Here is a 25,671-nt window from a genome sequence, read left to right on the forward strand (position 1 = left end):
TTTCGAACCATAATAATGACAATAACAATATGTTTCGAAATCTAAGATTTCGAACCATAATAATAAATATAATGACAATAACAATATGTTTCGAAATCTAAGATTTCGAACCATAATAACAATATGTTTCGAAAACTAAGATTTCGAACCATAATTATACGGTCTTTGTTTAATATTTTTATTCATGATTTACGATTGTGGATGCGTGTTGTACTTTTATGAACCTTGCGCAACAATTACAGTTTTTACAATTAAATTCGAGAATTTTCACAAGAACTACAGTTTTTATAATAAAATCTGTATGTGTATTCTTTCTTCGATTTCCGTCTAAAAATTATGTATGCCTTTCCGAACGATACTTGTTACCCTCAGTTTGTAACGTCATGGATATAACGTATTTTTGTTTGGTATGAACGTTTACTTCAGCGTTAAACAATTTTGTATTGTTTTGGTTAATTATATTTTTATTACAAAGTGATAAAAACCTTTTCAACTTATTTTATATTAGGTTTTGTTTTAATTTGTTTCGGTTGAAGCATAGAAAACTAACCCCGTTAGGTTAGTTTTCTGTGGATGAACGAAGTATTTTACCATTATAATTCTTGTGATGTGCGATTTAAAATTATTGGGAATCACTATTTTGTCTAATTACTCACCGAAGCAAAATTCTATGCTATTATCTACCAGCTCCCTGCTGCCCTGACTGAAAAATGGCTGTAGTCTTAAAAGAGATTGCATTTGTTAATTAGCGGGTTGGTTGGTCAGTTGCTATATTGTCATGTTTTAACAATTTGAATTGAACAGCATTTGCTATAATAGTTGACGTTGTTTAACAAAATAAACATTTTTTTAAAATATTTTTTAGAACCTTTGAATTTTATGTTGGGTTTTTAGAATATTGTACTTATAGTTACCCCTCAACTTATTGGTGTTTGACCTTGAGCTTACTGACTTATAACACAATGACTTCGGTAAGTAGACATAAAGACCTGTACACCAATAAGATGTTTTTGCTTAACTGTATTTTAAAATGCTCTCGTCTGCTCGTCAGCTTGTATAGGGACTAAAGTTACAATAGTGTTAAAAACAAGAATTTAATGTCTAATAAATTAATAAAGTTTAACTTTTAAAATGGCCAGTTAACTCTAAAACGATAACTAACATAACATGTATGCCGTAGAAGATTAGGTTATGCAGTAAAAATTCTATAAATTACAACTACAGCCATGTTTTGAAATAAAGGAAAATGCAAATTAATAACAGCCAAATTAAAAAAATGGATCATTAATTCTAAATTTGTAAAAATATTATAGGGTTTTGTTTTAAAAGGCTTAAAATAACTCTCACTAGCCCATTAAAATCGTTTAACATATTTTTATCTTTTTAGGTTCGGACTTTGTATGAGTTTGAAGGGGATGCTGGTGGTGATGAATTGTCGTTTAGAGCTGGTGAAATTATTACAGTAACTAATCAAGTAAGTTGTTTATACTTGCTAATTAGTTCAGTTAGTAACACAGTTTGTGCATTTTTGCAAAAAGATTTTTTAGTTGTTTTGATTGAACTGTTTCTTGTTGTTTAAGCCTCTATTATAGAGAGTGTATTATTTAATTATTGTTAAAAATATTTTGTAAAGTGAAGGATATAAATAGCCTATTTTAAAAAAAATAGGCCTGTATATTTATATGTTTAAAAGTTTACTTGAAATTAGTATTAGTCAAATTGTTGTTTAAATATATTTTGTTTTTATTATACATTATTTTTTAACAGAGTTATAATTTTTCCTTGGTTTATAATTAAACCAAATAATTAAATATATTTAAAAAATGATATTTAAATGAAATTTATTGGTTGGCAACATAATTAAGAATAGGTTTTACTAAGAATAGGTTTCATTAAAGTTATATAGACCTATATAATTTAAATAAAAATATAGGATGTTGGTGATGGATGGTGGGAAGGGAGGAAGAGTGACGGAGTAATTGGATTATTTCCACAAACTTATGTAGAGGTAAGGAAAAATTTTTGATCTTGTTTTAGAAAGGCCTTTGCTAAACCTTTGCTTCTTTGTTTGAAAAGCAGTATACTATTGCCTAGCATCTAAACTTTTTTCTGGGGTATAACAATAGTGGATTGCGATTATATCTGGAATTATTACAAATAAAAAATATGGCTGAATAAACTTTTTTAAATCTACAATTTTATCAAATATTAGGTTATCATTTTTTCAATAACAGAGAGCATTTTTTAAAGGAGGTTTAGGGTAAAGAGGGGTTGATAATAAAAATATTTAAAAAAATCTTTGGTATATAAATAACTTTTTTCAGTCAAGAGACTATTAAGTAAAATAGTTTTTAATGTTTTGATTGTAGGTTAACTAAGTATATATAAAAAAATTTGTTTTGGTATGTTTTGTATAAAAAAGTTAAAAAAAATAAACAGTAGTTTTTGTTGTTCTTTGAACTGACTTACCTATTGATTTATAACATATGGTATATTTTATGGGGCAATAAAAACGTAATTTATTAGTGATTCTCTGCTACCTAATTAAACATACAATCAATGTTTTTTTTCTTGCTATGACTTTTGGTTGCAGTAATCTGTAAAATAATCAATACATTTTTCTTGTAGTAAAATAGTTTGTATATATATACTCTTTTGAGACATGTTTATAAAAAATATAGGCTCACATGGTATATACACTTAGCAAAAAGCGAACATGTGAATGTTTGTAATAGTTCTTATTTAAACAAGTTTTAAACATGATAATAAAATACAAATTGTTTTTAGAGCTTGGATAAAGCTGGTCCTATAGAGCAACCTTCTGCCCCATCTATATCTGTAAGAAATATTTTTTTGTAATTTTTTAAAAGTATAATATTATTAAAATAACTAATAAGATATGTATTTTAAAAGCAATTTTCACTGCTTTTTATTTTTTTTTATAAGTTTTTCCGGTGGTTAAAAAATTATTAGGTGGTTTAAAGAATGAAAATATGACTAAATACATGGTTTTTAATAAATATAAATTTAATTAAAAAAAATCTAATAAAAGCATATTTAATTAAAAATAAATTAAATAAAGGTTAATTTATTAATAAGTAATTTTAACTTAAATCTAAGTGATAATTAAAAATGCACATGTTGAACTTTTACTTAGGAACAACAAGATTATTCTAGTGACCCAATTTGTGATATACCTCCATCCCAGCCTGATGTAAGTTACCTTTTATCAAACACTTGCACTTTCAAGGTGTTACTTAGACAGTTGCTATGTTAACCTTATGGCTCTTTTTATTACTTAAAGTTATTTTCATTTGCAAAAATTAGTCTAAAACGGATCCAAATGATTTGTTTGGCCTTGGAATAAGTATTTCTTCTAAGGTTGTTTATAAATTTGTTTATAAATTTATTTGTGGCTATTTGTGTTTTAAATTTTTGCATGACAGTTTAACTATATTAAGTGATATTAATGGTTAATCATTTAAATGTGTCATTCTGTATAAATAAGAACTGTTTTCAAAATGTCACGTAGTTGTTAATGTTATTTGTTATACTAAATGTTGTTTCAAGGTAGATTTTTATTCTATTGTTTTGTGTTTGGTTTGACTGTTTTTTTTATATTGGATTAAATTTATCTTAAAGCCTTCTGGAAATTTGACAAAAGACCCAACTAGTGCAGATGTTAGTGAGGTAAAATTAATTTTTGACCTATACTTGATTTCATTTCGTTTTGGATATTATAATAATGTTAGCAACATCATTGTATTTGTCACTTACACATACTAACTTTTATAGATATTTGTGTATACTCTATTTTTTAATACATATATATATATATATAAATAATGTATTTATTTTAAACTTACCATGTTTGAATGGTTTACTTATATTTAATTGAAAACCTATGGACTGAATAAAAGACATTTTCTATAAATCCCAGTCTTAATCTTAACCAAGAAATGTCTTAAAAAATGTTTGCCTAATTTAAGTAAGTTGTTTAAGTATTTTAGTCTTTAAAATATTTATTCTGTTATATGTTTTTAGTCTTATTAGGGGAAATATTCTAAATAATTGTAAGTTATTGTTACCTATGTATGTTTTCAAAGAGGTGTATGTTGTTACTAGGTTGATAAAATTCTAGGAAATTTAAATAAAAACCAGGAAAATTAAATTTTTTAAAGGAAGTGTAGTTGTGCTTAAGCAATTGCTTGTTAGACTAGTTTGTTATTGACATTATTTTTTGGCCGACAAAAGTTTTAAAGAACTGATTTTTAATAGTTTTAAAATTAACAAAAAGGATTCACCAACATGTACATACAACTTATTTATTTATTCGTATTCTGCATGCTTTAAAGGATTTTTTTGGTTTATTAACTGAAAAGGAGGTAATATTTAATGACTTTATTGTTAAACTAACAGTGTATTTTTTTGGATATTTTTACTACTTTATTAATATTATATTACAGATATATTTTTGTTTTTCTGTTTAAATAGAATTTTTTACTATACTTGCACATTTCTCATATGCATTTTAAATAAAAACATTATTTAAATTTATTAATTTAATATACTTTCAAATATTTAAAGGCCTGGAGTTTTTTAAAGTTGTAGACCAATTATTATTTAAAATATTTAGGTATTAAAGGTATCAAACATACGCTATTTTATTCCTGAAAAAAAAAATTAATTATTCTATTTTTTAGGAGTGGAATCTAACAAATAATGCCGCAGATTCAACTGAAAATTGGTCTGGGGATGATTGGGGTGATGTGCCCCAATATAACCCACCTGCAACTGTCATATCCTCTCCTACTGCCCCAACTGCTGCAAACGTACTATTTCTAACTTTTGTAAATAATAAAATAATGTAATATTTTGTTTCTGGTTTCAATTGTAAATTTTACTACTTTATGGGTAACAATAATCATGCAATATTAAAATTAAATGTGTGTTTTTTTACAAAAAATAGACTTCACCAACTTACTCAGCCTTGGCAGGCAATACAGAAGGTGGTGGTTCCCCTGTTAAGAGAGGAGATCGAAAAACAACTGTAAAGCTGGGGATGAACTTGTAAGTTTGGTTTTAATTTTCACCTAGTTAACTTTAACATTTTTTTGTCTACAAAATTACTATAAATATTAGCTAGTCAAATGCCTGCCCTACCTCCTGCATACTGCATATTAATTATCAGAAAATATTTGCAACAACAAATAATATTTGTTTCAAAGTAATTAACCTGCGCATCACAAAAGCTGTTTATTGTATTTTGAAGAACTTTTAGTTTGACATATTGTTTTTTAAGCTCCATTATGTAAATTTATTGTTTATTTATAATGCTTATATAAAAGTTTATATTGTCCATAGATTTTCTTCTTTTACAAAGTCTGCAGCAGAGTCATTTGTGTTAGGTGAAAGTAAAGCAAACCTATCTGGAATTCATCTAAATCAAGTTATTGTAGGTTAAACTTTACCATTTAACTTGTATTATTTTTTAAAAATATTAATCTATTATTTTTTTTTCCTTAAATCCTGGTTTATAAATTAAAAAATACTAGTTTAAAAATTAATTTGTAGTTATTCATTATTTTAGAAATGTTTTACACTAACTTTTGGGTATGAAACAGAAATACAGTAAATTTACCTGCTAGGCAATTAACTATTTTTTAAATTATTTAAAACTGTTTAACTTTTTAGAACTAGTTAGGTTTCTCTATATTTATAGTTAGTTTATAAGTTCTTATAAAATTTAGTTTTAAGATTTTTTGTTTAAATAGTTGGGTGATGATGGTCCAATGTGGGAAACCAACCCGGAATCTTTTAGTTGTTCAATTTCTGATCCTGTTAAAGAAAGTAAATTTTCAGGGCTAAAAAGTTTTATTGCATACAACATCACGCCATCAGTAAGTTGATCCCAATTTAAATAATTAAAATTTTTTTAATAAAAATCATGTTACTGGTAAAAACACAATATTTTTTTTTAATTTGGTTTTATTGTATTTGAGTAGACTAAATAGCCAATAACATTATGTGTTGTTTTGTGTTTGTAATCTACTAATTTAAAAAAAAATATTTAATTACTATTAAAATTTTACTCAAATCCTTACTGCAATTAAATGTTTATGTTCCCTTGCTTATTCTCATTTACAACTTTAACATATCAAAATAACAGTAAACAATAAAAAATGTTTATCTAATGTGTTATAATAAAATCGTAAAACCTATTTAACATACTTAAATACCACAACCCCAACTATTATTTTTATTTTAATTGTAAAATATTTGTTTTGTACATTATTTATTGTAACATATTTGTTTTGTACATAGCACACCAATGTTCCAGTGCAAAGAAGATTTAAACATTTTGACTGGTTGTACGAACAACTTGTAAGAAAATTTGGAGTTGCTATTTCTGTTCCCCAACTTCCTGATAAACAAATAACAGGTCATTTGTTTCTTTTTCTCTACAAATTTGTGAATTTATGTTTATTTGCAGAGTTTGCATTTTTAGCGTCATACTTTGAATAGTTAAAAATAACAAAATTTTTTATTCTAGGTCGATATGAGGATGATTTTATAGAGGGAAGAAGAGTTCAACTTAATACTTGGATTAACAGAATTGCTCTTCATCCAATTATTGCAAGATCTAACGTTTTTCAACATTTTATAACATCCAAGGATGATGAAAAGGTAAACAAAAGTTTAAAAAAGGTAAAAAAATTTTTTTTTAATGAGGCTAAGCTTCATTAACTGAAATTTCGTGGTTAACCGGTAAAAAAGACTTTGTAAATCAAATTCTGTTTACTTTTTTTAAAGTTAAAGCTGTACCCTTCTTTTAATTAGCGAAATTAAACAAGGCATAAATTTAAATGCAAAACATAAAAAATGAAAGTGCTTTTTCCAATTACTCATTTTAAACAAAATTTTGTCTTTTATTGTGTTAAAAGAAAACTAAAAAATGGCCTGTTAATTTGGAAAAAAAAGTGTCAGCTAAAAATCTGCAAGATATACATTTTTTAACAAAATTTTATTTTTTTTTTAGCAGTGATAAGCTCTGTGTGATTAATGTATTGTATAGTACTGTAAGTCTGGTAAAATTACCTAGGATTGCATTTGGGCATTTCTTCAGTAACGGAATTACAATTACTGTGCTTTACAAACTTATAATTATTTTTTTCCATATAATTAAATTATTGTTTGAGTTAAAACAACTCATATATTGCCATTCTAAATTTTTAAAAGCATGGAAATTCAGTTTGAACTTGTATGCTTTAAAAAATTAATGTTTGGTAACGGAAAAAAAATTTTAAAAATAAAAAAAATTAAAAAATGTTTGGTAACGGAATTACGCCAACAAATTAGATATAAAAAGTTGGGTAATACTTAATCCCAATTCGTCTGAATTTTACAAAAATTAACTTAAATTAAACATGTGTAAATAATTGTCCTCATTAAAAGCAACAAAAAGATACCAAATTTCTTTAGTTGGGCATTAAAAATATTTATTTATTGACAAATTAACTTGAAAAAACCTGGTATCAGAATTACTTCAAATATTCTCCAAATAAGAAAATAGGGTGAAATGAAACCTCTTCATATTACTTTTTATATAATTCATAATAAGAACCTAGACTAAATTAATATCATGGTGTTAGTTGAAAATTAGATTTTTGCAAACATTTTGAAAATTAGAACAAAACAATTTAGAATGATTTTTTGTTAATGTGGTGATTTTTCTTTAAAAACATATCTAAAAAATGTAATTTTTTAGGCATGGAAAGCAGGGAAGAGAAAGGCTGAGAAAGATGAAGCTGTTGGGGGAGCATTCTTTCTTACCATTCAAACTCCACAACAAAAACTTGACCTAAGCTCTTCGTAAGTTGAATATTGTTTATTCAGTAGTTTAAAAACAAGATGATTTTTGTGAATTTAGTTTAGGTAAATATCTGACCTATTCGTACTTGGACTCACCCAATCCACAATATTTTGTTTTTAGTCCCTTTTTTGTAAAAAAAATTAAGACCCTCCATTTTACAAATAAATTTGTTTTTACTTTATAAATAAGAACTTAAGCGTATGAAACAATTATCTCCATCTATAGACCAAGCATAAGCATGCTGTAATTAACAACATGTCTGGGGCTCATCACAAAATATTCAATGTAACCAATTACCATAACCACCTTCAGCGAAAAACAATAAAAAAATTAACATGATTTTAGAGAAGAGATTTTGGAAACAAGCGCAAAATTTACTCGATCAATGGATGATGCTTGCAAACAACTTATTCTATTAGGTCAAGAAAATGCAAAAAAGTATACAATATGTAAGAAAGGCAATTTGTGATATTTTGTTTAAAATACTATGAACTTACTAATTAATTTTGTAAACATTTTTGTTTTAAAAGATTGCAATAACATTTTTATAATATAGTTGCAACTGGCAATTAACTATGGCCATGATAATTAAATACTGTACCACAAATGACAATTTGTAAGGGCATATAATTATTTTACTTTTTTCACCAGCTTACAAAAAAGATTGCCAACGATTTAGTTCTAGCTTAAATGCCCTCAGTGAAGCATTTGAACTTGATGATCGACCAGGTATTTGTTTTTATTTTATTTAAGTTTTAATTAGACTAAGAAAACTTTGTATTGCTAGTTGAACATATTTTTTAAGTTATTTTTTTTAGTTAACCTCATTAGTAATTCAAGATTGGTCTAGACAATGAGCATAGCTTTTTTGTTAAGAGGAATTATACAGCATACAATATTGTATATAGACCGACTTTTTTTGTGTTTTGATCTAATTTTTTAGCTTTGTCAACTTTTTTTTTTGTTTATTTTAACGTTCTTATTGACTCCCTAGCCAAATTTTGTCTACTACAGGAAATCATTAAAAATTGAAATGGAAAGCAATTTTGAATAAAATTGACCAAGTACTTTAGAAATTACAAGTTCAAAACTGTGTGTGTGTGTGTGTGTGTTTGTAATGTTTTAACTTTCTGTAGTTTAATGGGACTCTTTTATTTATTTTTCCATGTTACTATTTCCCCAATAGATAATAAAAAGCAAAAATTTAACCTGGCAAAAAAACAAGAAAAAAACTATATTGTTGTAAATAGAACTAACACTTAAATCAGCCAATACCCCAAAACAACAATAAACTAACAAAGATTAATTATTTTTCAAGTATCAAGACCACTGACAGATGCCTTGAAAAACACGAGTAAGGTTTATGAGGAAGTAGGTGATATGTGGGGAAAACAAGCTCAAAATGATTGGAATCCTTTACTGGAGGGTTTGAACGAATACAAACATGTTTTAAACACCTTTCCAACTATTTTGTCGCATGAAAAGGTTGGCAATGTTTAATGAATTAGTATTTTGGTGTGTTATTTTTTTTATCTATTGCTGAAAACAATAACGTTGTTTTATGTTTTAACTTTTATAATGTATTTAGTTCTTATTTTACCATACCACCTTGAGGTAACTAGTTTTTGTATTAATAAAAAAGGGTGTGTTATTATGAATTGTTTAAGCTATCCCTAAATACCTCAAGAGTGAATAGTGTGACACTGGTGTGACTTGAACCAAAAACCTTTTAGTTCATATTCTGTTTATGGTAATAAATAATGGCAATAACCTTGATATAATAAACTTGAGTATACTGGAAAAACCTCATAGGTATTTTAAAATAAACAAATTACTACTTGTGCTGTCAATTTTTTCTGGGCAATTTTTTGCACTGTTTTATTATTTATAGGGTAATTTGGTACAAATACAGCTTGTAATGTAGGTTCTTTCTTAACTAGTATGTGTATATTTAATACTTAGGGTGCATTAGAAAAAAACAAGGAGGTAAGAAGATCACAATTGGAGAATAAAGTTACTTTACAGGAGTTGGATGATGTTACTGACCGAACCAATAAGATTGCTTACTGTATTGAAGGTATACTAACAAAAAAATAAATTTTACTTTCATTTTGGTATTTTAGTTTTTACAGTTGGCCTATTTTTGATGAAATAATTTATGGTATTAAGCAAATATATTTATATTTCTTGAGACTGGGCCAGGGTAACTGATGTTACTCTTATGATTAGGTCATGAAGTTAACCTTCCCACATCAAGGATAATTAAATACAAAAAAAAATATTAATTTATTAGTTGAAAAATTTTTGAAAGTTTGCTGTAAATTTTTATTTATTTAATTTTTTCAATTTTAAAAATAAATAATATAGATAAACAAAAAAAAATTGATAAATATTTTTGTTTAGCTGAAATGAATCATTTTCAGCATTATAGAAATGGAGATTTTTTTGGATATTTGAGAGTGTTTTTAGACCAACAGATTCAATTTCACCAAAATGTAAGTTTTTTATCTTTATACAAATTTTTTTTTAACTGGACCTTAGGTTGCTTCAAATTTATTAAAACAACGCTGTTAATTTTTGATATAATGTATGACTAATTTAAATTATGTAAATCAATCATGCTATGTATGGGTTTGGATCAATAATTTTATGGTCTTTATTTTAATTTTATTTTTTTTTTTGTAAAGATGGTAAAAAAATTGCAAGAGGCTGCTTCAAAATATAAATAATATCTCATCGGTTGATAAAAAAATATAGTTTTAAGTTTAGGTTTGTGCAAATTCACACATATAAACTATTGGTAATATCAGTATTACATATTTTAAAATCAAACAAATCGTGTCTATATAAAGATTAGATAATGGTACAAAAGTGATTATGCTGTTGAATTTATTTTGTTTGTATAAAATTTAATGTCAAAATATAAGATTATAGATAAATATTTTTTTCATTTTCTTGCATAAACTAAGCACTATCACTTTCCTTTATATGATTTTATTACAATTTATGAGTTATCACTTATTTGTAGTGTTGCAATTAAGAAGTAGTATCATATTATTATTTACATACTAGAAGAAGGCAATATTATGTAAACATTGAAAGTATTGAGTAGATTTTAGTAAACTTTGTGCAATTCTAACTTAATTTTACTAGATTGTCTTGTGACATTTATACGTGCAATATAACGTGTTATGTGTTCCTGTAGCCTATAATTGTGTAGATGTAGATTATTACACGAAATCGCCTAAAGTTTACAACTTTTATGGGCGTAATTTGACTTGTTTTATTACTAACTAAAATGTAAAATTATTTTATTTTTTGATTGCATTGGCTGATATGAGAGGTGTCAAATTTTAAAAAAAAAGTTTTATTTTTTAAACCAAATTTGTATTGTCTGTTTTAAAACTTTTAATCTCAATTTACGAAAAAAATGTTATTCGCGTTTTTTTAAATTCTGTGTAATTTTTAGTTATATGTCGTTTTGTGATCTGTTACCATTGATTTTTCGTTCAATTTTTCTCATGGCGGTAAATCGCTTACTTACGCCATCAATAATATACGTTATTTATTCTAAGCAAACGTTGCGTGAAATTGTATAACCAGCCATATAATTTATATCCTTTTTTTGTTTACAGTATTTATAAAAATACATTTTAGGTCATTGCTTAGCATGTCGTTAATGTCATTTAATATTGTTTGATTTTCACGTTTTATTTATCATGTTGACAATGTTTTATTTCAATTATTTAATTTTGTTTGTAATGTGGTTAAAAAAATATCATGTTTGAAAAAGTGAATATATTTGTTAGGTGGGTTTCGTAATGCTTTTGGTGGGAAATGCACTAAGTCAGTGTGCACTTATAGCCAGAAACTTACAATATTTTTATTTACAGGGCATTTAATAGCCATTCAGTTAGCGAAACTTTTTTAACAATATTTCGCTTAAATGTAGTATTCGGGGACATTCGGTTAAGTGAACTTATACACCGTGAAGTTATTCTACGGCAATTGCCTACTCTTTAAAAAAAAAATTCTATCTATACTTCTGGTAAGCATCAAAAGCAAAACGATTAAATTTTCACAACAAATGTTAAAGTAAATGTACACTTCAACGATAACGACTGCTCAGGTTTCTTATTGAAAATTTTGTCTGAATATTATCGCAACAATAACGTACATAAATGACATACCATATCGTTACACTTGGGCAATACTTTAATTTAATTTTTAACACTTTATGTTATGCTAATGTTTATTTTTGACAATAGATAAGCAGTTAAAAGGCCACACTGATAATAAATCCATTGGGTTTTAATTAAGTCGTTTCCTTTTTTATTGAATTCTGATTAAGCGGCGTTCACTTGGCAGAAATCGATAAGCGAGTGAAGTTCTGTGACGTTGATTATTCTCTTTTTTGGCATTTATGGTGCGCTAATGAACGCTTTTGGTGAGTTGATTCAGCAGAAAAATTACGAAGATGAATTATGCTTTAAATATATAAAAGTTTTTTTTATCTTTTTAAAATAACTGGACAATAGGTGAACTATTTTGGCAAGTTGGGTTTGTTTTCGTTTATTTTTGTAAATATTTATTTTAGGAAAAAATTGAAAGTATTTTACCGCAGCGAAGTGTCAAAAAACGCTTTTGAAATATTTTATCTACAATGCGATTCCTTTACATAGTATGGATGTGTTTTGCAGGCGGTCAAATCTATTGTGAATGTGTACGTATCGGTAAGTTAATTTAATATTAGAGTGTGAGCTATGTATTTAAATGTTATTTATTCTGTTTGGTTGAGATTTACGACCGTATATTAAAATCAAAAAGCAGCTCATAGGGCGGGTAATTTAATAGCAAAGTTCATTCGTCTTGATAATTTACTCGCGCACTACAAAAGGCATTTTTTCATTTAAGAACTTTAAAATAAAACATTGGGTGTATTAATATGTACATATAAATAATATGGTTAAACCTGTTTTACACAGATGGCGTAGATTCATATAATCTAAGTTACACAATTATTTAAAGGTCATCTAAAACAACCTAAATAAAAAAATAATTTTTTGTAGTAATTTTCTGGGTAAGTAGAATATTAATTCTTAGGCACAGTAACCCTTTTATCCGATAAACCTTTTATCCGATAAACCTTTTGAAGCTAGTACGGATGTGTTCAGATGGATTACAATGAGAAAATCCGAGAGCGCAAACAAACGAGTTGGATTTTAAATAGATTTAACATTGATTAAAAGTAGATGTATTATAGATATACCATGTACCCTAACCAAGATTCCCTATAAAAGAATCAATCGTAATTGCCTTTAAGTAACGCAGGGTTACACGAATTTAGTTGAAAGCAAATTGTGCTTAAAACGATTGACTTGGCGGAATTTTTCGGATTATGTAATTGTTCAAAGCTGTCAAATAAATAGGGAAATTGGTAAAATTAAAACACGTCACTTGTTTTTTTTTTCACCAAATGAGTTCAATTTAATTAAAAACAAAAATAGCCCAAACTAAAATAAAAAAGACATAGAAATTAGATTAGTGCTAAAAAAATAAAATCTGCATTTACAAACATGATTTTTCATTTTTAAAAACTGCAAAAATAAATTTTTCAAATATTTTATCTCTATTTTTTTAAGGTGGATTATTTCACAAGAATTTAAACTGTATGAACGTGTCGGAAGCATCGGATTTATTAAAACCTTGTAAAGTTAATCGAATCCCACAGTTATACGGCCCGGCTTTAGATTTTGCTATTTTTATGCGAAATAAACAAAACGATGTGACAAAATTAAACAAACCGTTTACCAGTAACATTATTAGTACGACTGATGAAATAAATAATTCTTACCAAATCTCGAAACACGGTAAGAGTTACTAATCTTTACCGTAGTTGTATATTATATTTAATACCAACAAATACTTTTAAATCACTTTAATGGAATTTAACATTTGTAAATATATTTAAAAGGGATAAATTTAAAGCTACAGTCTTCTAAAAAAGCATGTTTTTTTAATTTGATATTGAATTATAAATCAAAGTTTATATTTTAATGTCAGTCATTAAAAATTATTATATATGTGTGCTTAAAAGTTATTCTTGTTGTAGTTTGTTCCCAGTTAACACTGGGTATAGCGGCAATGGTTACGTCACTCTCATCGGAATTTATCCAATCTGCGTGCAGTGCAAAACAAATGCCTCTTATACAAGTTGGAGACTCTTCAAACACATTCAGTTTTTTACAAAATGTTTGTATATTCATTTTATTTTTGTACCTTACATTTGTTTGTGTTATTATTTCTGTGGTAACGTTTAATTATTGGGCCCAACAAAAAATTGAAAACCTTTATATATAAAATTCTTTTGTTTTTATTGTAGCCTAAAATGCAATTCACCCTGAACATGTTACCAAGTAGTAAGTTATGGAGTCAAGCTATTGCTGATATCGCTTTGTTTTACTCCTGGAAAAAGATTGCAGTTTTGTATTGTGATCCTAACGGTAATATTTATATATTGAATATGAAACCTTCTTAAAATATTTAAATTTTCAGTTATTTTTTATTAAATTGCTATAAATTATGACCAATTTAATTTTTTGTTATTTTTTTAAATTTAATCCAATAACCCTGGCCTAATTTTAATTTTTTGATCAAGAATTTACGACGTAAGGAGATTAACTTTTTCATAATAATGTACAGTATTGGACAAAAAATCAATTTTTACTTTTTTAAGTTACCTTTACCTGAAATCGTATATAAAAATTTAATAATAATTAATTATTTTGACCTACATATTTAAAATATAATATGCAGTCAAATTTGAATCAACATTAATGTGTTTCGTCGCTCTTTTTACAGGCATTATTAGAATTCAACCATTTTTGCAAATTATGTCTGGTGTACATGGTGTCGAGGTATCAGCGTGGGGGATTTTTTCCAGATCTAAAGTTCAAGATATTTTAAAAATGCTTATTGAAAGAAAAATTCAACGTGTCGTAGTGGATTGTAGTGCAAACGGTTATCTGCTGGATCTATTGAAAACAGTTTAGTTATGATTAAAAATAATTTTTTTATCCATAACACCTTAAGATGATAGATTTTTTTTTTTTTTTGGGGAAAGGTTGTGCTGTTGGGACGTGTTTGAATCATCTGTAAACGCCGCGGTCGAGGGCGAATAGTGTTGCATTGGTGCGGTTCGAACCCGAAACCTTTCAGTCCGTAGTTTGATGTCTAAATTTTTTATTTAATTTATCTCAAAAAAACTCAACAAAAAATAAGTAGTCTTTTTATATATTCCTTTAAAGGGATAGATTTGTTGATGTTTTTAACGGATAATGGTTTACAGTTAGTGCATGTTTGAGCTATCCGTGAACGCTGGGTTCAAGGGCAAATAGGGTGGCATTGGTGCGGCTCGAACTCGAAAACTTTCTGCTCGTTGTCCGGCGCCGTAACCGGTTTATCACATAATAAGTTTTTTTTGTGTTTTTTTTTCATATTCTCTTAAGGGTATAGATTTTTGATATTTTTATCGGGTAAGAGTGTGCGGTTTGGGACGTACCTGGGCTATCCGTGAACGCCGGGTTTAAGGGCAAATAGTGTAGCGTTGGTGCGGGTCAAACTCGAAACCTTTCGGCTCGTAGTCCGACGCCATTATCGGTTTTCACACTACCGGACCGGTTCATCACATAATAAGTAGTTTAATGTCTATACGTTTGCCACAGCATGTATAATGGAGTGCATAAACTTATATTTTTTTATGTAATGGGCTTTTAAAATAAATAAAACTGCTTTTTGAGGTACACTGGTAAATTAAAATGTTGCGATTTGTAGGCCTATCATATTTTTAAAAAATGCACAGTCTATCAGTTATTTATAAAAAAATTATAAAAATTTTTCTTTCAATAATTAATATTTTTCAATAAAGTAGTTAATGTTTATAAATTGATGGACAATTTAATTCACTGCCGAATTTTTTTATATTTGTTTAAAGTTATATTCAGGTTTTTTATTTGAATCAAAATTGCTGTTATAGCTTAAGCAAAAATCATAACCTACATTGCATATTGAAAAATATTTTATAATAAATTATGCAAAGATTTGATTAAATAAATTGATTTTGTTGCAGTCGTATGCTTTAGTTTTGAAATGACGCAGAGAGATCACGCTACTGACGTTTCATAAATTAAATATTTCTCTGAATTTTTTTAGATGCTTGAAATGGGATTGTTGGATTCTGCCAATCAGCTTATTTTATATGACCCGGTTAGTGCCTACAGGTGTTTCCGTTAAAATTGTTTGTCAGAAAAAATAAATGTTTACTATATATATATCCCTTAAACTTTTTGTTTATTTTAAAATTTATCTAAAACAACATTTTTTGTGTAGGATTCGCATTTTTTACTTGAAGAGAACAAATATATTTTTGGGGGCCTAAATATAACAAGTTTAAGTTTGTTTAATGTCAACAAAACGAATAAAAATGATTATTTGTCCGTAGAATGGAAGCGATATGTTGTCGGATTGAAGCTTAATAAAAATCAGGTAAAAATTTAAAATTGCGATTCGGGGTGCATTTTGAGTATTGTAATATGGTTGCAACTGGCAACTATTCACAAACGGCAATTTCTTTGATTTAAAAGGCGTTAACTTGAACATACATGCATATACATATTTATCGCATACTAGACTTACTATATGTATGTTATACATGAAATAAAGGCCTATATTCGATATAACTAAAAATAGTACTTCATTTTCATTTTTAATGGTTTTAGTAACACTTACAGTTGGATAATAAAATAATTTTATGTAGTGCCCAAGTCAGTTTTTTTTAAATTTAGTTTTAGAAATATTGTTTTGTTTTATGTTTTTCAACTTTCATGTTATTGCCTTTACAGAATACGAAAAATTATTTTACGCAACACACAAACGATTTATCTGTACAAAAGTTTACTGTAAGTTTTTAAAAAGTTAAACGACTATTTAAACCTTAGCATCAAAAAACGCTTTACCAGCAGGTTGAAATAGTGAGTAAAACTTTTGGCTTTACTATATGAAGTCCTCGAACCCCACTGCCCTCATGCTGTAGCACATTTGAGTAAGCGCTGTATATGGTATGACCTCCTGCTGAGCCAACTTAATCAGCAGCTCAAATATTGGGCGGTTATAGTCTATAATTTTTTAAATCGCCAAAGGCAACTCAAGAGTGGTCGGGATGACTAATGTTACTCTATTTTTATTTCGAGAAGTAGACCTTCCCGCATCAAGGATAAATAAACATAAAAAAATAAATTTTATTAACCTCTCTTTAGCGTATTCTTTTTTTTTAAAACTAAATTTGGCAAAAAGTCGTATTTAAAATTTTGGTTTTCGAAATAATATTCACTCGCAAATGGTCTTTGGTATTATAGTTGGAGCACATATTATTGGAAGGATGTTAGTGAACTTTTCTTGATAAGCATGCGAAAACAATATATTGACTAAATAATTATGCAATTTTTTTTATATGTTTACAGTTTATCCGTTTACAAGTGTAAAAGCAGATAAAATTTAACTGATATTAGTAGTTTTGAAAAGGAATAATTTCTCTTTTTCTTTTCTTGAACATATGAAATATTTTTAAATGAATTAACTTTAAGGCGTCGTCGGTTCTTTTTTAGATAGTTCAAAAAATAAACGATTTTGCAATTACTAAATGTTTTAAATTGCAGACGACTGTAGCATTGACATACGATGCTATTCAATTGTACAGTTTAGCTTTATCTTCGTTATATCGCTCGAAATGGTTTAGTTTTAATCACAGAAGTCTGCCATGCACTTCAGAAAAAACATGGCACTCAGGGCCGGGCCTTATTCGATCTTTAAAACAAGTAAGTTTTATATAATTTTAAATTTTTATATGATTAAAAAAAATTATGTAAAGTATTTTGATTTTCATTAGAATATATTTTTTTTGTTGTAAAGGTAATTTATCAATTAAACATACAGTAAAAAACATTAATTTGATAAAGTTAAATGAAAAATGCAAAAATATATTTTGGAACAAAAGGTTTACTTTAACAGGTTTCAACACAGGGAACAACTGGCCCTTTACGTTTTAATAAATTTGGTCAACGGATTGGAGTTCTTTTTAATCTGCATATAGTAACTTACGCTGGACTACAAACGGTTTGTCATATTCATTTTAAAAATATAAAAAGTAGTCAAAAATATCTTTAAAAAATGTTAAGATTGGTATAGTAAAACTCGTAAAAATTTACTGAATTTTAGTTTCCTTATTATCTTTAGTTTATTCTTTTTTAGTATTCTTATTTGGTTACATGTTAATAAACTAATTGTTTTTTCTTATTAGATTGGAAAATGGTCAGATTCTAGTGACAACCAAAATCGATTAATTATTTACGATGAAGTAAAAGAAAAAGTAAGAAATAAAAACAGCACGTTAAAGAACACGACTTACATTATAACAACAATAGTGGTGAGCAATACTTAATTGTTGTTGCATAAAAATTAAAATTATGTACGCGTATATATGTGGGTCAAAATGAAACTGTTATGTATTTCGACTGTATTAGTTCTACACTAAAATCATATTTTTTTTCACTTGTAATATGCAGTCTCATCACAATTTTATTGACGCATTGCCATTTTTTTACTTTTTACTCAAGATTCTATGGTACGGAAAAAATATTTTTACTGTCCAATTGATTTACTAATTTAATTATAGCATTGTTATTTCACGAGTAAATTTGTATTTTAGGTATTAGCATTACCTTTTACTACTACTCAAAAAAATATTGCACTTCTAGGGTTAAGACTGTTGGTATTATTATCATACTATTTTAATAAAACAGTTAAAACGTTAAAAAAGTAAATAAGGACTTGACTTTGGATTGCGATTTATGTTCCATTTTATAACACTTTAGGACGAACCTTACGTGTTTAAAGAGCTTGTTGGAAAAAATAAGTATGGACGGGACATTTATGTATACACCGGATTTTGCATCGATTTATTGAACGTAAGAAATTTGACTTTTTTCTGACCACATTAAAACATAATTAAAAGAAAGAACAAATGTTGGTGCAATCTTTTTCTAATATTTAATACTTTTCCAGAAAACAATTAAACACAGTTTTACCCATTTTGGATATGTTTAAAATTCTACTAAAATTTTTTAGATATTAGCTGATGAACTTAATTTCTCTTATAAATTGGTTGAAGCTCACGATGGGTTATATGGAGCTGAGAAAAAAGGGGGGGAATGGGATGGAATGGTGGGGGAACTTATTGATCGGGTATTTAATTCCTATCTTTAAACAAAGCTTTTCTTATTATATTTTTAATTCTCCTAGTTCGTAGTTAATTAATATTTAATACCTTTTTATTTGATAATACTGTTTTATTAGAAAATTTAATTTTAGTAGTTTCTCTTGATCTATAGCATGCCGATATAGCGGTAGCGCCTCTTACTATAACATACGATAGAGAGAGAGTTGTTCGATTTACTACTCCTTATATGAGTCTTGGAGTTGGAATTCTATTTCGAAAACCACAACCTGGTAACCCACAGTTATTTGGGTTTTTAAATCCGCTTTCTGTGTTGATCTGGATTTTGGTGATAGTTTCTTACTTGGCCGTTGGTCTAGTTATGTTTTGTATTTCAAGGTATTATTAAAGTTTGGTTAACGATTATACCTTGATATACGATTGCCAACACTAACGGTTATTAATGGCTAAACTTAAAAAAAAATAGAATCAGTCCATCAGAATGGCAGAATCCTCACCCTTGCCAATCTGATTTTCCTTCAGTAGAAAATAACTTTGGAATTTTGAATTCTTTGTGGTTTGGAGTCGGAGCGTTAATGCAACAGGGTTCTGACGTCAGTCCTCGTTCTTTGTCTATGAGGTTTATTTTTGTTTAGTTATTGGTTAATAGTTACCACTTAACGTTACCAAATGTAAATCGGTTTGTGCTTTCTAAATATAAAAATGGCAAATAACCATTCTTTTTTGTATATTAACTCAGATTACTAGCTGGGGTATGGTGGTTTTTTACTTTGATTCTTATATCATCTTACACTGCAAATCTTGCTGCTTTTTTAACTGTAACAAGACTTGATTCCGCGATAACATCTGCTGAGGATTTGGCAGCTCAAACTCGAATTGATTACGGAACTATGCGGGATGGCTCTACAGCAGCATTTTTTAAAGTAGGTTTTTAAAAGATATTAACATGATATTATTTTTTATTCTGGAGTTTTATATTATTCAAATGGAATATGTTTGCATTTAGTTTTTTTTGTCTTTAGTGAATTTTTAATTTTTTTTAGTTTTTATTTAAGCGTTTTTACTTAAATCTGTCTTTCCGAAATTTGTTTTAGTGAAATACGTTAAAAAATACAAGTTTTCAATCCGTTCACGTTAGTTTTTGTAATTTCTATTTCGTTTTGGATTTTTTGAGTTAATTTTTCTTTAAAAGTTTTTGCGTCTCCTGAACATTTAATGAAAAATATTACTTTTTTATTTGGTACAAATTACTTAAAAATAAAGTTTTTATAAAAAAATTGAATCAGTAACTTGCCACCTTATAATGTTTAATAAAAAATTATCTTAAATTTATTTGCAGAATTCGAAACTTAAAACATACTCTCAAATGTGGAATTACATTAACCACAGCCAAGCTTACGTTAACTCCAACCACGAAGGTGTTAATAAAGTTTTAGAGGGTGATTTTATATTGATTTATATATAATAAGTTATGCTTCTATTAATTTATAGTAATTTTAATATACTCCAACATATATATTTACAATTTCATATAAACTAGCAAATTTTTAAATAGATGTCCTTTTAACCTCGATTAATTAAATATATTTTACTTGTTTTTCAAGTGATAAGGTATCTTAAGAATTAATTTTTAATATATAGAAAATTACGCCTACTTAATGGAATCTTCAACTATGCAATACGTGATCTCTAAAAATTGTAATTTAACTCAAGTCGGGGGTTTATTGGATACAAGAGGTTACGGATTAGCTACAACAGGTAATATTGTTTAAGGTACACAAATTCACCGGGATCAGGGCAACATAAAGTAACATTGGTGCGTCGCGTATTCAAAGTTTTGCAATTATTAACCTGGTGCCCGTTGCCGGCTAAGATTTGAACGGATGCCATCAATAAGATCATAAACGGATTTAGATATTTTAGGAATAAAATTTAATTTACCGTAATTAGATAAAGCCAGTAACAAAATCATTACAAGAATAGTATCACTCAAGAATTGGGGACGCGGAATTTGAGGGAATGGAAAATGAAGGAACGGAAATTGAAGGAACGGAAAATGAAGGAACCGGAAAATGAAGGAACGGAAAATGAAGGAACCGGAAAATGAAGGAACGGAAATTGAAGGAAAGTGAAAAAAGGAGAGGCGGAATCTTAAAAAAATAAAACGCGGAAATTCCGTTGACTGTTTATTTGTATTTAAGTCAATATTATTTTAGAAATAAACGGGCATTTTATAGAAGAGAGTTAGGGTATGCTGGGGTAATAAAAATTAACTCATTATCGCTCATCAGTTCTCGAATAAATGACAGTAATCCTAAATAAACAGTCAACGGTATTTCCGCGTTCTAGTATTTAAGATTCCGCCCTCTCCTTTTTTGCTTTCCTTCATTTTCCGGTTCCTTCATTTTCCGTTTCCTTCATTTTCCGTTCCTTCATTTTCCGGTTCCTTCATTTTCCGTTCCTTCATTTTCCGGTTCCTTCATTTTCCGTTCCTTCATTTTCCGGTTCCTTCATTTTCCGTTCCTTCATTTTCCGTTCCTTCAATTTCCATTCCCTCATTTTCAGTCGACCCCAAGAATTGAACAACTAACGTATTTATATCAACTCATATGAATAAAAACTTTGACAGAATAGCATCACAGTAGTAACTGCTTCCATAGTGAAAATAATATTAAACTTATTTAAATATAAACTGCTATAAGATTTTCCTATCAGACTTATTTCAAGTTGGCCGTAAAATCACAGCCGACGAAATAAGATTGCAACCGACGGAATGAGATCGCAACTGACGGAATAAGATAACAACCGACGGAATAAGATCACAACCGACGTAATAAGATCACAACTGAGGGAATAAGATTGCAACTGACGGAATAAGATTGCAACCGACGGAATAATTTCACAATCGACGGAATAAGATCGCAACTAAGGGAATAAGATCATAATCGACGGAATAAAATCACAATCGACGGAATAAGATCTCAACCGACGAAATAAGATCACAATCGACGGAATAAGATCACAACAGTCGGAATAAGATCACAACCGACGTAATAAGATCACAAGCGATGGAATAAAATCTCAATCGAAGAAATAAGATTACAATTTAAAAAAATATAAAAAAACGCGAAAATCGCATTGGCTGTTTATATAAGATTACTGTCTGTTAATTTAAAAAAACTTAATAAGACAATTTTTATTAACCCCTTACCCAAACCCTCTTCTGGGAAAGAGAAATTCAATTTCAAAAGTAATATTAATCGTCGGCTGTGAAAAACCCTCTTCAGGAAATTCAATTTCAAAAGTAATATTAAACCCAAACCCTCTTCAGGAAATTCAATTTCAAAAGTAATATTAATCGTCGGCTGTGACCTTATTCCGTCGGTTGTGATCTTATTCCGGCGGTTGTAATCCTATTCCGTCGATTGTGATCTTATTCTGTCGGTTGAGATCTTATTCTGTCGATTGTGATCTTATTCCGTCGTTCGTGATCTTATTCCGTCGGCTGTGATCTTATTCCGTCGGTTTTAATCTTATTCCGTCGTTCGTGATCTTATTCCGTCGGCTGTGATCTTATTCCGTCGTTTGTGATCCTATTTCGTCGATTGCGATCTTATTCCCTCGGTTGTGATCTTTTTCCGTTGATTGCGATCTTATTCCGTCGGTTGTGATGTTATTTCGTCGGTTGTGATCTTATTCCGTCGGTTTTAATCTTATTCCGTCGATTGTGATCTTATTCCTTCGGTCGTGATCTTATTCCGTTGATTGCGATCTTATTCTGTCGGTTGTGATCTTATTCCGTCGGTTGTGATTCTATTCTGTCGATTACGATTTTAATCTTTTAAGTGAAAACCAGATTTTATTCCGATATGGAATTTGTTCTTTATACTTTTGAACTTATTGACATCGTATTATACTAAACTTCTAATTGGACGAACTCATAAAGCTATACCAAATTTTTTATTCGCAATGTTAAGACACAGCACTTCGTGATAAACTGAGTATGTCAATACTTAAACTTCAAGAAAATGGTATAATTGATCAGCTACAGCACAAATGGTGGAACGAGAATGCAACTGAATGTCCAACGGTATTTTTATTTAATATTCGTTATAATTAAAATATTTTTTGTAAAAATAATGGGAATACTTTAAAAAAATTTAAAAAGCACAACAGAATCCAAACAAAAAAGGCTATTTTAAACAACCTTTAGAATTATGTAAAATCAACTTTAGAAGTATGTAAAAAAGTGTATTAAAATTGTTTTTGTAATTTAAATTTATGACAGTTATCACAACTTTAAACCTAATTACATTTAAACGTTCTGAAAGTTTGCATAAATATTTACAGAAGGAAAAATCCGCTACACAATCTTTAACAGTTGCAAATCTTGGAGGTGCTTTCGTTTTTTTAAGTATTGGTGCAGTGGTAGCAATTATAGTTGCCATTGCCGAATTTACTGCTCATTCATTTAAAAACTCTCGTTCAAGCAAGGTAATATTTGTTTGAAATAGATATCAAATTTGTGCATAGGTTGTTATACGTTATTTCAATTTGTGTATCATTAAATTGGCGATATCAATAATATTATACATTGTTGTATTAGTACATTTTCCTAAAATGTGCATAACCGTTAATAGTTTAATGTTATAATAAGATTTTGTCCCAAAGACAAATAAATTAGTTGTTTGAACAATATTCAAGTCAATATTTAATGACAGTAAATTCGTTTCACCCAATGTGAAATATTTTACATTAAGCATATTTACACGTCCTTTGTTAAAATAAATAGGGAAGTCTGGCCCACGAAATTGGAATCGGATTGGCAACCGTTTGTAGTTGCAAGGATGAATTACCTAAATCTACGTTTTTTGAATCGTCTAATGCTGGTTTAAAATATGACAACGTCAATTTAAAGGAGTTGGCAAATTTACCCTGTTGTACATTCATGCAAATTTATAAAGGTGTTTCGGATGTCAATAATCTTAAGACACAACAGGTAATTTAGTGAACAACGGGTAAATAAGTAGATTTTTTCTCATTAAATTAAACATATTTACATATTTTTACAGGAAAATATTGTAATAAATAAGGCGAAAAACTTTACCAACATCAATGATAGATATTGCAACAGTTTTAACTCGATGATCGAAACAGTGTTGAATGATCCTTTGCAATCTCCTAATTTGTCAAATAAGAAATGTTCCACTCTCACAATATCTAAAGAAACTCAACCAATGTCGAATAACACATCTGTACAGCGTTTATCTCAACTTCCTAGGTTTGAAGACACTGCTGATTCGTCTGATGTTCAAAGCAGTTCTTTCTCAATAACTGGTGGAAGCCGTCAAGAGTTGAAATTTTGCACACCACCTTTGGAATACGATTCTAGTGCACAGTGCATAAACTCGGTACACGGAAGCACAGGTAAAGATGTATGTAGAGAGCGCTGCAAGCTAAAGCGAATGAGTTTTGCCAATCAACATAACAGCAGAGCAACTTCTTTTGACTGCAGTGCCATCGTACAAGACCAGCCTATTTTAACCCGAGATTTAAAAAAAAATTGTAGGTTGCACAATATTCACAATTCAATGACTGAGCCAAATACTCAAGGGCCTAATTACATCTCATAGCTGCAAATATTTTATTTTTGCTTTAAAAAAGCTAAGCAAAAAATTTCAACTCTGTCTAAAAAAATCTATGTAAAAGAAAATGATGTACAACTTTTGTGATATGTTATATATGTTTTGTACAAACCTATTGACAACGTAAATAAAAAAAATATACAATAAATAATTCAGGCGGAAATTAAAACAATCATATTGTAAACATGCCATATTTATTAAATATTTACACTAATTAATATATTATATAATGATAAAGTATGCATTTGCATTTGTATTTGATTGAAAATTAAATGAACACACAAAATAAAAGTAAAAGCAATCAAATGCTCTTTAAAAATTTTTCTTGTGTTTAAGTTAGTATTTTCTGCTCATAAGTATTCGAGATCCTATTGAAAAACTAATCGGAACATCTTGATCTTCGTGATTTGGAACACCCCAAAGTGACTTTAGACCTTGAATAAACTTCTCCAAAATGTCGTGTTGATTTGTAAACGTTTTACCAACCAGATTTAGTTAGTTTTATTCTTTACATAGTTTAAGTAACCATCAAATGAAGTGTAAAGGCCTCTTAGCTCCTTAAGGGTGTAGTTGCTATTTAAAATGGAAAAATACTTTCCAACAGTTTTCGTTTTATCCTTTCCAACAGTTTTCGTCCCAATAACTTTCGTTCTATCCTTTCCAACAGCTTCTTTTCCATCATTTCCAACAGTTTCCGTTTAATACTTTCCAACAGTTTCTGTTTTATCCTTTCCAACAATTTCCGTTTAATACTTTCCAACAGTTTCTGTTCCATCATTTCCAACAATTTCCGTTTAATACTTTCCAACAGTTTCTGTTCCATCATTTCCAACAATTTCCGTTTAATACTTTCCAACAGTTTC

General features: G+C 28.4%; 2 protein-coding genes across 3 annotated transcripts; both read left to right on the forward strand.

The window, feature by feature from the left end:
- The first annotated feature begins 721 nt into the window (after window positions 1–721).
- On the forward strand, window positions 722–11,909 carry LOC145750294 (sorting nexin-9-like). Of its 2 annotated transcripts, none has more exons than XM_082566291.1 (18): window positions 722–971; window positions 1,388–1,474; window positions 1,934–2,008; window positions 2,788–2,838; window positions 3,158–3,214; window positions 4,704–4,832; window positions 4,970–5,070; window positions 5,365–5,455; window positions 5,775–5,900; window positions 6,325–6,442; window positions 6,554–6,687; window positions 7,769–7,872; window positions 8,219–8,322; window positions 8,525–8,602; window positions 9,192–9,358; window positions 9,836–9,950; window positions 10,277–10,368; window positions 11,767–11,909. In XM_082566291.1, the coding sequence occupies exons 1-18, from the start codon at window positions 963–965 to the stop codon at window positions 11,773–11,775; spliced, it is 1,647 nt and encodes a 548-aa protein (XP_082422417.1). In that variant the 5' UTR covers window positions 722–962; the 3' UTR covers window positions 11,776–11,909. The 2 variants fall into 2 exon arrangements, with proteins under 2 accessions (XP_082422417.1, XP_082422415.1); XM_082566289.1 differs by lacking the exon at window positions 11,767–11,909 and adding an exon at window positions 10,561–11,748.
- Window positions 11,794–25,076, forward strand: LOC145750293 (glutamate receptor ionotropic, kainate 2-like). The gene is made up of 24 exons (XM_082566288.1): window positions 11,794–11,921; window positions 12,142–12,320; window positions 12,471–12,606; window positions 13,516–13,743; window positions 13,986–14,125; window positions 14,256–14,376; window positions 14,735–14,919; window positions 16,085–16,138; window positions 16,262–16,417; window positions 16,774–16,830; window positions 17,587–17,745; window positions 17,939–18,043; window positions 18,228–18,353; window positions 18,802–18,894; window positions 19,055–19,171; window positions 19,318–19,541; window positions 19,630–19,782; window positions 19,903–20,086; window positions 20,503–20,602; window positions 20,805–20,921; window positions 23,141–23,253; window positions 23,514–23,657; window positions 23,956–24,162; window positions 24,236–25,076. Exons 3-24 carry the CDS (start codon window positions 12,537–12,539, stop codon window positions 24,794–24,796), a joined length of 3,414 nt encoding a protein of 1,137 aa, XP_082422414.1. The 5' UTR covers window positions 11,794–11,921; window positions 12,142–12,320; window positions 12,471–12,536; the 3' UTR covers window positions 24,797–25,076.
- Window positions 25,077–25,671: the final 595 nt, after the last annotated feature.

The sequence above is a fragment of the Corella eumyota genome, chromosome 4 (genome assembly GCF_963082875.1).
Source record: "Corella eumyota chromosome 4, kaCorEumy4.1, whole genome shotgun sequence".
Lineage (NCBI taxonomy): Eukaryota > Metazoa > Chordata > Ascidiacea > Phlebobranchia > Corellidae > Corella > Corella eumyota.

Excerpts from the sequence above, each read along its gene's own strand:
- LOC145750294 (XM_082566289.1), top strand. Across the intron at positions 6,443-6,553 it reads TCCTGATAAACAAATAACAG|GTCGATATGAGGATGATTTT; the intron begins GTCATTTGTTTC and ends TTTTTATTCTAG. Across the intron at positions 9,951-10,276 it reads GATTGCTTACTGTATTGAAG|CTGAAATGAATCATTTTCAG; the intron begins GTATACTAACAA and ends ATTTTTGTTTAG.
- LOC145750293 (XM_082566288.1), top strand. The coding sequence starts at position 12,537 with ATGCGATTCCTTTACATAGTATGGATGTGTTTTGCAGGCGGTCAAATC. Across the intron at positions 16,418-16,773 it reads TGAAGCTTAATAAAAATCAG|AATACGAAAAATTATTTTAC; the intron begins GTAAAAATTTAA and ends TTGCCTTTACAG. Across the intron at positions 18,044-18,227 it reads CTTACGCTGGACTACAAACG|ATTGGAAAATGGTCAGATTC; the intron begins GTTTGTCATATT and ends TTTTCTTATTAG.